This window comes from Ctenocephalides felis, unplaced genomic scaffold (genome assembly GCF_003426905.1).
Source record: "Ctenocephalides felis isolate EL2017-DRISC unplaced genomic scaffold, ASM342690v1 CF-g0.4_SCAFFOLD_01604, whole genome shotgun sequence".
NCBI classification, from domain to species: Eukaryota; Metazoa; Arthropoda; class Insecta; order Siphonaptera; family Pulicidae; genus Ctenocephalides; species Ctenocephalides felis.
In genome coordinates this window covers 44,405,266-44,417,748 of record NW_020537758.1, presented here as the reverse complement: position 1 = coordinate 44,417,748, position 12,483 = coordinate 44,405,266, and the positions used below count along the sequence as shown (strand labels likewise).

The window sequence follows — 12,483 nt, the reverse complement described above, 5'->3', positions numbered from 1 at the left end:
ACTTTTAACAATTTTTAATTAGTTAAATTATTAAATAAGTTAAAAAAATGAAACAACAAAGACGAAGAGAAGGTGACAAACCAATTATGTGTGAAGAAATTTCTTCTACGTTCGAAAGAAATCTGTCAAATTTAAAAATCTCCCACGAACGAAATTTCCTAACTCAAGTAACTCATGTAAATCAACGACATTATGCAAATCCTAGAGATCCTACATCCCGATCAAATCCTAAGTGTATGTTCCTTTAAAGCTTTCCTGATTTTACTTTTTTTTTACTTTCATTATAAAATGTTATTATTCTATCTTCATTTTTGAAATATTACAGATGAAGAAGACAATGGCTTGAATACAACCCAAGCAACAATAGCTGTGTTAATTATATTCATTACTTCACTAGTAGCAGTTTCATTAATTTATATGAATTTTCCACCTTTAGAAGAGTAAGATCAATTCTGAGGAGTTGCTATGATTTTGATATTACAAAAATAAGTGTCTGTATTAAAAGTCAATTTTCTGTTCATTGATATTAAAAGGATTACAACTGTAGTTGCGTGTTCCTTTGGATTTCATTAAAATAATTTAGTTGCTGCTCAAAGATTCACATTTATATTCATTATACAGATATTATATATATGATAAATCTGCATTGATAAATTATTTTATTATGAACTAATCAAAATGTTGTTTTTGTAATTCTTTGAATAATATTTTGAACTATTAAGTTCAAATTTTTTTGAGTATCTAAATAATCATTTTAAAGTAAAAAATTTAATAAAAGTATGCTTATTTTTGTCTTCAGAATCATTGTAAATGCTCAATGTATTCTTATTAACTGTTTATTCAACTTTATGAATGATTTATACCAATTTTAGTTATGAAAAAAAGTTCATAAAATTACCATGGGATATAGAAGAGGCAAAACAATTAGGTGTTGTATTGGAGCGATACAAAGATAGATATTTTTTTGAAGTTTTATCTGGAATCTGTGTGGTTTACGTATTGTATCCTTACTCAAATAATTATATATTGTAATATAATTAAAATTATATTATTCCTTATGTATTTATTAGTTTGCAAACATTTGCAATACCGGGTTCATTATTTTTATCTATTCTGTCAGGCTTTCTGTTCCCATTTATCACAGCAATAACTTTGATATGTGTCTGTTCAACATTGGGCGCATCATTGTGTTATATGCTATCACAATTACTAGGAAGAAAAATTATAAAACATTATTTCCCTGAACGAGCAGCTGAGTGGGCAAAAACAGTCAATCGTAATAAAAATGATTTATTCAATTATATGTTGTTCTTACGAATAACTCCTTTGCTGCCAAATTGGTTTATAAATTTAGTGGCCCCTGTAGTTGGAGTACCATTGTTTCCTTTTGCATTTGGTACTTTATTCGGTAAATGAGTATTATATATAAAGAAATTAGACTTGGAACAGGAATAACAATATTATTAATTTTAGGTGTTATGCCTCCGTCCATTTTGGCTATACAAGCTGGTAAAACTCTCAATAATCTCACATCTACAAGTACATTATCATTGAATTCGGTTTTGGTGCTAGGAGGACTAGCAGTGGGGTCTTTAGTGCCTGTTCTGTTTCGTCAGAGACTCAAAAAGAAATTTGAATAATGTTGTTGTGTTTTAGGCAATTTTTTACATTATGAATTTAATATATAAAATAAAAGTATTAAAGCTGTTGGATTATTGTTTTTACTGGTTGCAGTTTGTAACTGTTGAAAATTAACAAACTCAATTTGCAACATATGCTTCCCAATATTTATCATAAATCTCGATACTTTTTTCCTGATAACTTATTCTTATTTTATAGCTTTTAAATATAATTCCTTAATTTATATTCAATATGCATGCAGTTTGTACAGCATCCTTTTATTATTGAGTTATATTAATAATTATAATATTAAATTTTTAATAATGTATATTATATTTAAATCGCGAGGTTTGCTCCACAGAATTATGCACATGTGCCAACACTAAAATAATAATCTATATATAATGATGTGTATAATCTGAAACAAAGCATTTTATAAATAAAATGTGAAAGTTTTTCTTCAGATAGTAGATTCTGATCCTTGATATTGATCATTTTATATTAACTAATCATTGATAGCTTTTATTCCATATTTAATTGGTATCTTAACAAAGATCTCTCATTGATATAGATCGCATAGATCTCTCATATTGTAAATTGACAGAGATCTCCCACGTGACCAGGTCACGTGGTATCTGATTCATGTTTGCTGTTTGACGTATCATTTGTATTTTTTGCTAAATGAGTGTTAGATGCAACAAGTGTATATTTTTAGATTTTTTCTCGGTAAAGTGATTTTGTGATCGGTGTACAAATCGGAATATTGTCGATCGTGTAAAAAAATAAAAAGATAAATAAGTTCTCTGTTAAAGTTCTCTTGACTGGTAAGTTTGTTACAATTATTGTATATTTATACCAGAAAGACCTAATTTCCATTTCTATATATTGCTTCTATGAATCACTCGTTTAATGAGTGATATAATTACTTACACATCTTCTTTCATGAATTTGCCTATAAAAATGTTTTCCAAAAAACAAAATATAATTGTATAAGTTGTTCCAAGTATATTCATTCATGGGTGTAGCCGGGAGAATAATTTACACAGTATGTATTTATTATGTTGCATGCCCTATTTGGGGTTTGAATACTCATTGTAGGGAGCAATATGATTTTTTTTTTATTGACGTTGGATTTATTTGGGTTTGCTGCCTGCCAAAATTTATACTCTGAAATATTTTTGATATACAAAAAAAATAAAAAAAAAGTTTTTTTTTCCAAAAACAATTGTTTTGCCAACACAAGCATAATGATTTTTGGATCATTCAAATCGGATACTCCGTTCTCTCAAAAACAAGATTTCTATTTCCTGCACTCTTTGCTCCGTATTTCCGAAACGGCTGGACCTGCCTTTGCCAGAAACTAATCAGCACATCTCCCTATCAATAGGAATAGAATATTTTTTGAATCATTCAAAGCGGTTGAGCGGTACTCCCGAAAATGTCGACGAAAATTTCACACACACATCCATTTTTGTGTTCAGAAACCTCTAAAACGTCGATTTAAAAAATGCAAAAAATTTCGATTATTGATCCATTACTATAACTTATCCTACGGGTTTGATATTTGATTTTATTTAATAATAGTACTAAAATAATTGAACGAAATAAAACAGCTATAAACATTTATTATAAGAGTAAAAAATATATTACCTAATCAGATAAATGGCATTATAGGAAAAGGAACATACTCGCCATAAGCCCCTGATCGCCAAGCTTTGATAATATATATATATAATTATATATTAAGATATATACAATATTTATGAACAACTTTCTTGCATTATTTAAGATCTGTCGATAAAATTTTATATCAATGCTTGATAAATATGTATTTATCCAAAATCCAAAATATTAAATTGCCTATTGCTTCAGAAAACCAGATACCATCATTACCATCAAACAGGCTATGCAAACAACTCTATTTAGCAAACCTCTGTTTGGAGAATTAATTCTTTAAATAACAATTGTTATCAGCAATGGAAAGTTTTACATTCCATAAACAACTTATTAAGGTGTTAAACATGAAGCAAAGTAAATACTTCGGTTTTTCATTTGATCTCTGGGATAAACATGATTATTTTATCAAATCTGGTTAAAGACAAACATTTTTTCATCTTAATTTTCTATTTAAATATGAGGATATCTTGTTAAGTGATTATTCTTGAGCTTCACCACAGGATAATGAAATATACCGATTGACTATGAAGAAAACTACGCATATTTTTATAAACAGTTGCTTGTAAAGTTTTTTTAAACCTGTTCGAATAGTTTTATCTATTTATTGCCATCAGTATTAATATTGATTTGTTTCATTTCTAGGACATGAAATATTTACTTTTGTAAATAAGTAATTAGTTGCATGTTGAAGTCTGTCGGTTGTACTGTAAAATCGATAGTTCTATATATTATATATTGAGAGTCCATAACCGCTGGGCCTGCCATCCCAAAAATTTAATCAGTTCGTCAATACAAGTAAAAGGTTTTTTGAATTATTAAAATCGGACGCTTCGTTCTCTTAAAATCTAAGTTACCCTTTTTGACAATTTTTGCCCCGTATATCCGTAACGGGTGGACCTGTCTTTGCCAAAAACCAATCAGCACGTCTCCTTATTAATACGAATCGAATGTTTTTTGAATTATCCGAAATCGTCGACGAAAATTTGTATCCGCACACACATACACATACACACCAAACATCCATTTTTTCTATGATATGCCAAAATGTTCAGAAACTTTTGAAACGTAAAGATATATAACATAGACTATAGATAGATAGTTATATAAATAGATATATAAAACAATATATAAAAATTTTCATTTTCGATTTTTTTGCGATTACTAAGTTAAAAATCAATTTGGTAACAAATACACATATTTTAATCGCACTTTTTAATTATCTAATCCAATAATCATATATATTTCTATCTGATCAAAATTAAAAATTACAAATTATTTATCATTACTTTAAATATTGAAATTTTTACGTAATAATTAAAGATTATTAAAATGATTAAATAAAAAGTATATAAGCCATCAGAGAAAATTATCTATCCTTGAGATTATCTTTATTGGGCGGTTATTGATATTGTTGAGGTGCTATACTTTTTTTATGAATAAATTCACATGTTTATTTAATTATTCAATTTTAAATATGCTGTAAATATATATTACCATATTGATTATTATATTGTTTGTGTTTCTGCCAAAAATAATTACTTTGAATTACCTTTTAATGAATATATGTGTGTTTCAGAATACAAGGTTGTACACTAACGACTACCATAATGAGTTTCTATTATCCTGTAAGTATTACTCTAATTTTAATAATTATAATAATGTGTATAATAAGTATAATTATTAATATATAATATTTATTTATACTTAAATTTACTTGTACAACGCATAAAAATCCACTTTTTTTTTCTTTTAATCATTTCTCATTTTATAATATATTATTACAGCCTTCGCCCACTGTTTTCCCAGCAGAGGATTTCGATCCAAGGGCTGATGCTGAAGTATTAAGAAAAGCCATGAAAGGTAATACTGAGATAAATTTAATTTAGTTTAATATTAGTTAAATTTTTATTACATTGAAGGATTTGGTACTGATGAAAAGGCTATCATAGGAGTTCTAACTAATAGATCAAATGAACAACGACAACAAATTGAGCTGGAATTCAAAACATTATATGGAAAAGTATGTTTTAATTTACATTTTGATTTTACCATATTGCTAATGTTAGTTTTTTTATTAATAGGATCTGATAAACAATTTGAAAAGTGAGTTGACTGGTAATTTTGAAAAATTAGTTGTAGCTCTGATGACACCGTTACCAGTTTATATTGCTAAGCAATTAGAGAAAGCCATGAAAGGTTTGTTAAAATTATTTCAAATATTCATGGTAAGGCATTAAATTTAAAATATACAAATTTATTTTAGGCCTAGGAACTGATGAGGAAACTTTAATCGAAGTATTCTGTACAATGACAAACTTAGAACTTCAAACAGTTAGAAATGCTTATGAATCAAGTAAGTTTTTTCATTTTTTAGGTAAAATAAAATCTTGATAAAAATTAATCAGTCTAATTCCATAGCGTATGGGAAATCTTTGGAAGATGAATTGATTGGAGAGACATCAGGAAATTTTAGAAGACTTATGGTATCATTATGTAATGTAAGTGGATAAATTGATGTATTACCTTAGTGAATGTTTGGAATTTATTTATATATATTTATATATATATATATATATATATATATATATATATATATATCGGATTGTATAATTTTTAATTGTAGGCAAATCGAGATGAGAGTATTGAAGTTGATGAAGACGCTGCAATGGTTGATGCACAACAGCTGTTGCAAGCAGGTGAACCTATTTCATTATCAGCATATTAATATTTGCTATTATTATATCTTCAATATATATTATTTGCTATTATTATATCTTTAATATATAATATTTGCATATTAATATATCTTAAATCTTTTTTTTTGGAGCAATGGTGCACCATAAAATAAAATATATTTTAATATTTTAGGAGAACTAAAATATTTTGGTACTGACGAATCAACTTTCAATATGATCTTGTGCCAGAGAAGTTATCCACAACTTCGTGCTGTTTTTGATTGTTATGAAAAGATTGTTGGACATAGCATTGAACATGCTATTAAATCAGAATTCTCTGGAGATATTAAAGATGGTTTATTGGCTATAGGTATATATATTTAATTATAAGATTCTTTCTCCAAAAGATTTCAATTAATTATTTTACTAACACTAGTAATTATTTAAAAAATCTTTAATAAGAAATTTAAATGCTCTTGAAAAAAATATTATAATTATTATATTCAATGAAAATTCAACAGTGGAATCAGTAAATAACAAAGCAAAATTTTTTGCTAAACGTCTGTACAAAAGTATGAAAGGTCTTGGAACTAATGACAGTCAGTTGATTCGAATTGTGGTTACTAGGTGTGAAGTCGATATGGGAGACATCAAACAAGCTTTTGTTTCTGAATATGGAGATACTCTTGAAGACTTCATCAAAGTATTTCATCTATTATTGAGCATATATAAATAAATATATATATATATATATATATATATATATATATTTTAATAATGACTAATATTTATTTTTTTAGGATGATTGCTCAGGTGATTACAAAAGATGTCTCATTGCTTTAATCAGGTAAAAATCAAATGCAATACGTTTGTGTCTAAGGTATTCATTACATTTTATGTGCAGTATGTAATTTTATACATTATTTTATTAAAAACATATCTCTCGAATTTTTTATGTATATCAAGATATATTAATATATAAGGTAGTATAGTAAAACCCAGAATCCAGTATTTTGTTACTTTTGAGTTATTCATTAAAATTATTAGTTTATGTTTTGAATTTATATAAACATACACTTCTATAATTGTAGAGAAATATATTGAAGTTATGCTCTTAAAAATATATTATTTATTCTTTTAAAATTGAATTTCCAAAAATTGGGATACTTTTACACTTATTTATTCATTTTTATGAATATATGTTCCTCATATTATTTACACTTTATTACTTTACTATTATTTTTCTAAATAATTAATATGTGAGTTGTAGGAGAATAAAAAAATGTGTTGATTTGGCCTTTAACTAAAAGAATGTAATGTTTTCAAGTCCTACATACAAAAAATATACTAAAAGGTAAAATATTCAAAATTTACATTGTCAACAATGAAATAAAACACATATTTTGATTTTGATATATATTAAAAACCATTTAAACATATTGCAATTTCAGACCAATTAACATTTTCAGTGAATAAAACTGAACAAAGTAAATTATTAAATATAATTTGTCAATAAATATATAATGTCTTCTTAGTCATTTATATGATTTTTCTTCTGTACCATTTTCCATAATAATTTATTATTCTCATATGTATAAATGTGTGTTTTATTTCTTCATGCTAAGATTTTCAATTAGCATATAGATTTCAAAATACTTAGTTTTTTTCTATATGAGTTAAAACCCAAATATTTTAGTTGTTTCAAAGAAGTTTAAAGCAAAAACCATTAGATTTTTTCTATCTTTGCTTTAGCAAGATCAGTCATCTTAGGGTAAGAGATTTTTTTCTTATCAAGTTCATTCTGTGCCCAAAGTATCATTTTTAGCAAATTTGATAGCTTTGGACTTGTGAATTCTTGATGTTCCATCTTTAAAATTGCAGCATTCAATTCACTAGCAACTTTCTGTCTATGCATAGGTTGTAAAAGATCACCATATGGGCTTAAATGAGGTTGCTCAAAGGCCAATAGAGCTAAAGTACGTTCTAATTCATTCAGAACTTGTGGATTGCTCTCGCCTGCTTCTGATAATTGACTTTGGGCAAAACTGAGTGCTTCTTCCACATTGCCTGCTCTTATAAGTTCAATCAAATGTAGTTGTTGCAAATGGAAATAAAGATACCTGTCGTTATCCAACAACTCGGGATGAAGCTGATTTACTAATACTGTAGCTTCTTGAATACGTCCAGACTGTATTGCATCCCTTATTAATATTCTATCGTCTAAAGAATTTAACTCCATCGAAGTACCTACACCGGCCTCTATTTGGAACTTTTCAGCGGCCTCTTTAAAGCCTTCTGTGACAAGATAATTCATTATCAATTTATTCATGTCAGATCTCTGTACATGCAATCCTTCTAATCGATTTGCACATTCATCTTTTGGGAATGAATTCGACTGTTTATCGTTGAAGCTCATTTTAATGATGTAGAATCAAGATTTTGCTGTTTAAAACACTATAATTAAAACGCAATGGCGCATTAAAGAGGCTTCGGCTTACTCAATAATTTGTGTGAAAACTTGGAAATTTACTTATTTATAATATTTTATGGACACATGAATTTTATATACTATTCTAAAACGTACAATAAATTTTGTGCAAATACGTTTGGTATATGTTTTTGGAAAATTAATATTTTGAAAGACAAAGGCCAAACTTTGATAACAACATCAAAGAACAATACACAATTGACATTTGTAGATGAGACACTTGCATATTGTTGGGAATTGTATTTTTGTCATCACTAGCGCTTTAGCGGATTATTTGTTAACTAAATTGAGCATTTTGAGATGCAAAATGCTTGTCCAGATAAATAAAATTCTTGCTGGCAAATAAAAGGCAATTTATTAATCTATAAAATAGTTAACATTAATACATTTATATTATTGACTGACAGTTTTTCATATTGATAGCTTAGCTTGTCTCATAAATAAAACAACGATCAAATTCGAATTTGAAGTAAATGTATATATTGAATATTTTCATTAAGAAAATGTTTTTTAAGCTTGTTTAGTTTCTTAATATTATTAATAATCTCTATACACTTATAATTTGCAACAAAATATCTGTCTATAATGTGTTGTTCTTGTCCCTCTTGTTATTTTAATTACGTTCTTTATCTCATTATCATTATATCATTATTATTATTATATTGTCTAGGCTTTATCTATTCAATGTCGTATTACCAAATTATAAAAATTATGCATATTTTATCGCTAACAGTATTTTCAGAATCTATTTTAAATCTATTGCGACTTAAATTTAAATCATCGCAGTTTGAGAAACAGGCGTCAACATCGTCATCTCTTTACACGGCTCTAAACACCGGATTAACAAAGTGCTGAAACGAAAAAATCACGGTACCACATTCAAAAATCAGAAATTCTTCTGAGCAGGCATACCAACTGCAGAGCATTCATATATGTCAAAAATTTGTCGCAACTGTCGAAACTTAACCTCAATTTCTTATTTTGGTGATTAGTATATATATTTTTCATTCAGTCAGAAATTTGTTGCAATATTGGATTTTTGTTATGTATGGTAGATTTCAATTGAAGAACACTGGTAAACGTGAACTATTTTGTGTGCATAAATTTGCTTGATCACAAAAATGTATAATTATGTAAGCCAAATACTGCTACATTAACAATCTTTCGTATTTATTATAGCAAGACTACGTGTAATGATACAATATCAAAATTAAATTTTTTTAACCATTTCTTATATCTGTTCCATACTAGTGTGCAATATAATTGTTGAAAACTTTAAATATTTTGACTACAAATGATTGAATTTTAGAACACAATCTTTATTATCAGAATAAGTGCATTATTCAAATCCAGGACTGTTCCAGTTTTTAACAGTAGTTTAAACTGTAGGATGCAACATTGAATAACTGAAAACTTTTAGATCACATAATTTTTGCTACTGAAACAAGCTATTTTTTTTAAAAAAAAGATAATTGTGGTAATATTTTTATTGAATGTGAATTAAATATTATAGTTATTTACAATAAATAGTTTACGAGTTAAATCTATTTACACATGTAATATTAATGAGTAAAGCATGGCGTGAAAGAAAATTAGAAAACAAATTGTACCACATACCAGTATAAACAACCCACAACCACATACCGTCAAACACAATTCTTCATGATTCAAAACTATTATTATAGTGATGTTATAATAAATAAATCAAATATTCATCACTATAAAATGTAATAATAAATAAGTCATATTTACAATTAAAAACCCTATTACCATAATGTAATAATAAATAAAAAAATCAAAACGTATCACCGAATGTAACAATTAATATCATATTTACAATTTAAAACCTATTATACCGTAAAGTAACGATAAATAAATCATATTGACAATTCAAAACCTATTACCATAATATAAAAGAAATATGTAGATTATAATTTAAAACTTATCTCCGCAATAATAGCTGTTAATAAATGTATTATTCGCATTAGAAATTTGAAAGATAGAATTGAAATGATAATATAAACAAATGGAACCAAATACCATAAATTGAGAGAGAAGAACTTTGTTTGCATCATTAGATACAACAAAATGCTCATTTCAACAATAGTGAGTTATTACACAAACACACCACTCAAGTTGGTTAAAAAGTAAAGCAACATAAATTATATAACATTACAGGTCAAATCCAACTCCAATAAATCATAATATAGTTATAATTAGTCACAGAGTTATACATTTAATATTAGCAAAAAACATGTTTATATATTTTATGTTTAAATTTACTGCTTTTGAATATAGTTAATGCCAATATATGAATGTTCATTTTCTCATTGTAAAAAAATAATGATTATAATTTTGAATTTGAAGAATTTGTGAATATGAATATATGAACATTTTATTTTTCCATGACAATTTTATTTTTCCATGATTGAAAATCTATATAAAAATACCAAATAAATAAAAGTGCATTGACAAAGTCTATAATCGAAAATGAACAAACCATTAAAAGAAGAAAATTTGATTTCTTCATGCTGGATGTGGATGGTGTGATCAACTTCGATATTTGATGTAAGCCATTGTATCTGGAAATAACCTTTGACAATTGTCAAGGGGGCACAAGATCCTAGATTTCCTTTGAGTAACCTATTAAAAACTAACATTATTACTGTTTGCTGCATCATTGTTTAATAACATGTTGGTACACATCCTGAAATATATTTTATCTGCTGTTGAACACTGGTGCAAGAAGTGGATTGTGTGGCAATGGAGTTGATGGATTGGTGGTAGAAGTTGATGTGTAGGTGAAATTGAGGCAGCATAGGAATGAAGGCGACTGATGTTCTAGGGTTGATGCGGAAATTATTGAAGTAGGTGTTGTAGGTGATATGATCGGAATGAACTGTTTGAATATGTGAGGAAGAATTTTGATGAATAGTGTCAGTGGCTAGAACAGAATTGGGAGCAGATGGTTGAAGAGGAATGGTAGGATGAAATGTATAATATGTCTTTTTCAAAGCATATGTCGAATGCAAAGCCTTACTGCAATAAAATGCACTGAAATGTTCGATCGAAATGCATGGGTTCTTTCCCATGCTTGGCCCTAATATGGGCGATATAAAGTACTGTTTTGTTTTACATACTGTAGAACAGTACAAACAGTTTTAGTAGTCGTAATATCCATAAGAAAATAAAATAAAAATGTAGATTATATAAACATAATAGAGTAATAAAACGTAAGTGCTAAACCTTAAAATAGTAAATAAGCAAAGCTATATACCCTAAACAATGAATGAAATTAAAAGAATAACCTAACCTAAGTGGTAATCATAAAAAATGAAAAAAAGGAAGCTTATAACTAAAGTGATATACCTAAAATGATAAAGTAAAGTGAATAACCTAAGTGATAGCATAAAGTAAATAATCTAAGTGCTAACCTAAAGTGATTAAAGTAAAGTAATAAGAATGTAAGTGATTAAAGTAAAGTTAAGAAACTACGATAATAGTATAGTTAAGAATGTAAGCGATTTAAGTAAGTTAAGAATGTAAGCGATTAAAGTAAACTTAATCTAATAATCTAAGTGATGAAACTAAAGTTAAGAATCTAAGTGAAATAAGTAAATTAATCAATAAAAGTGATAGGGGCTGAAAATAGAATGAAACTAAAGCTAATGGGTGAAAAAACTCGCGTCTCTTGCTGAAAGAAACTAAACCACTTATTCCCTATAGAAGCTCTAGAATCCGCAATAAAAATTAACAAATATAAAATGTAAAGAAATAAAATAGCGCACAATCAACAAAAGCACAAAATGATTAGTACACGTAGCAAAAAAAACGTAATGAAAAGAAAACGCAAATAAAAAATATAAAATACGAGACGACCGAGTTACACAATAAGCACGCCGAAAAAAAAATTATAGTATGGAGTAATCGTAACAGCGAATCCAATACATAAAAAAGTTGAAAGCACAGTGCAAAAGATTTGACAAATCTGTAATGTGTTACAGCTAACTTCAGCCAGCTTTC

General features: G+C 27.3%; 3 protein-coding genes across 4 annotated transcripts; 2 read left to right on the top strand and 1 right to left on the bottom strand.

Moving 5' to 3' along the window:
- LOC113373011 (transmembrane protein 41 homolog) lies at positions 1–1,655 on the top strand. Of its 2 annotated transcripts, none has more exons than XM_026613348.1 (5): positions 1–234; positions 326–440; positions 873–1,001; positions 1,071–1,408; positions 1,474–1,655. In XM_026613348.1, exons 1-5 carry the CDS (start codon positions 48–50, stop codon positions 1,638–1,640), a joined length of 936 nt encoding a protein of 311 aa, XP_026469133.1. In that variant the 5' UTR covers positions 1–47; the 3' UTR covers positions 1,641–1,655. The 2 variants fall into 2 exon arrangements, with proteins under 2 accessions (XP_026469133.1, XP_026469134.1); XM_026613349.1 differs by having other exon boundaries at positions 41–72.
- A 652-nt stretch (positions 1,656–2,307) lies between these two features.
- Positions 2,308–6,969, top strand: LOC113372263 (annexin B11-like). The gene is made up of 11 exons (XM_026612589.1): positions 2,308–2,444; positions 4,874–4,922; positions 5,082–5,157; positions 5,217–5,317; positions 5,379–5,493; positions 5,561–5,650; positions 5,716–5,795; positions 5,921–5,993; positions 6,166–6,342; positions 6,494–6,675; positions 6,773–6,969. The coding sequence occupies exons 2-11, from the start codon at positions 4,905–4,907 to the stop codon at positions 6,821–6,823; spliced, it is 963 nt and encodes a 320-aa protein (XP_026468374.1). The 5' UTR covers positions 2,308–2,444; positions 4,874–4,904; the 3' UTR covers positions 6,824–6,969.
- Positions 6,970–7,510: 541 nt separating this feature from the next.
- LOC113372800 (glucose-induced degradation protein 8 homolog) lies at positions 7,511–8,405 on the bottom strand. The gene has a single exon (XM_026613142.1). The coding sequence runs from the start codon at positions 8,386–8,388 to the stop codon at positions 7,699–7,701; it is 690 nt and encodes a 229-aa protein (XP_026468927.1). The 5' UTR covers positions 8,389–8,405; the 3' UTR covers positions 7,511–7,698.
- Between the last annotated feature and the right edge of the window lie 4,078 nt (positions 8,406–12,483).

Coding starts and splice junctions, on each gene's coding strand:
- LOC113372263 (XM_026612589.1), top strand. Junction 5,158..5,216: donor ATTAAGAAAAGCCATGAAAG/GTAATACTGAGA, acceptor ATTACATTGAAG/GATTTGGTACTGATGAAAAG. Junction 5,796..5,920: donor TTATGGTATCATTATGTAAT/GTAAGTGGATAA, acceptor TTTTAATTGTAG/GCAAATCGAGATGAGAGTAT.
- LOC113372800 (XM_026613142.1), bottom strand. CDS start 8,388: ATGAGCTTCAACGATAAACAGTCGAATTCATTCCCAAAAGATGAATGT.
- LOC113373011 (XM_026613348.1), top strand. CDS start 48: ATGAAACAACAAAGACGAAGAGAAGGTGACAAACCAATTATGTGTGAA. Junction 235..325: donor ATCCCGATCAAATCCTAAGT/GTATGTTCCTTT, acceptor GAAATATTACAG/ATGAAGAAGACAATGGCTTG. Junction 1,002..1,070: donor ATCTGTGTGGTTTACGTATT/GTATCCTTACTC, acceptor TGTATTTATTAG/TTTGCAAACATTTGCAATAC.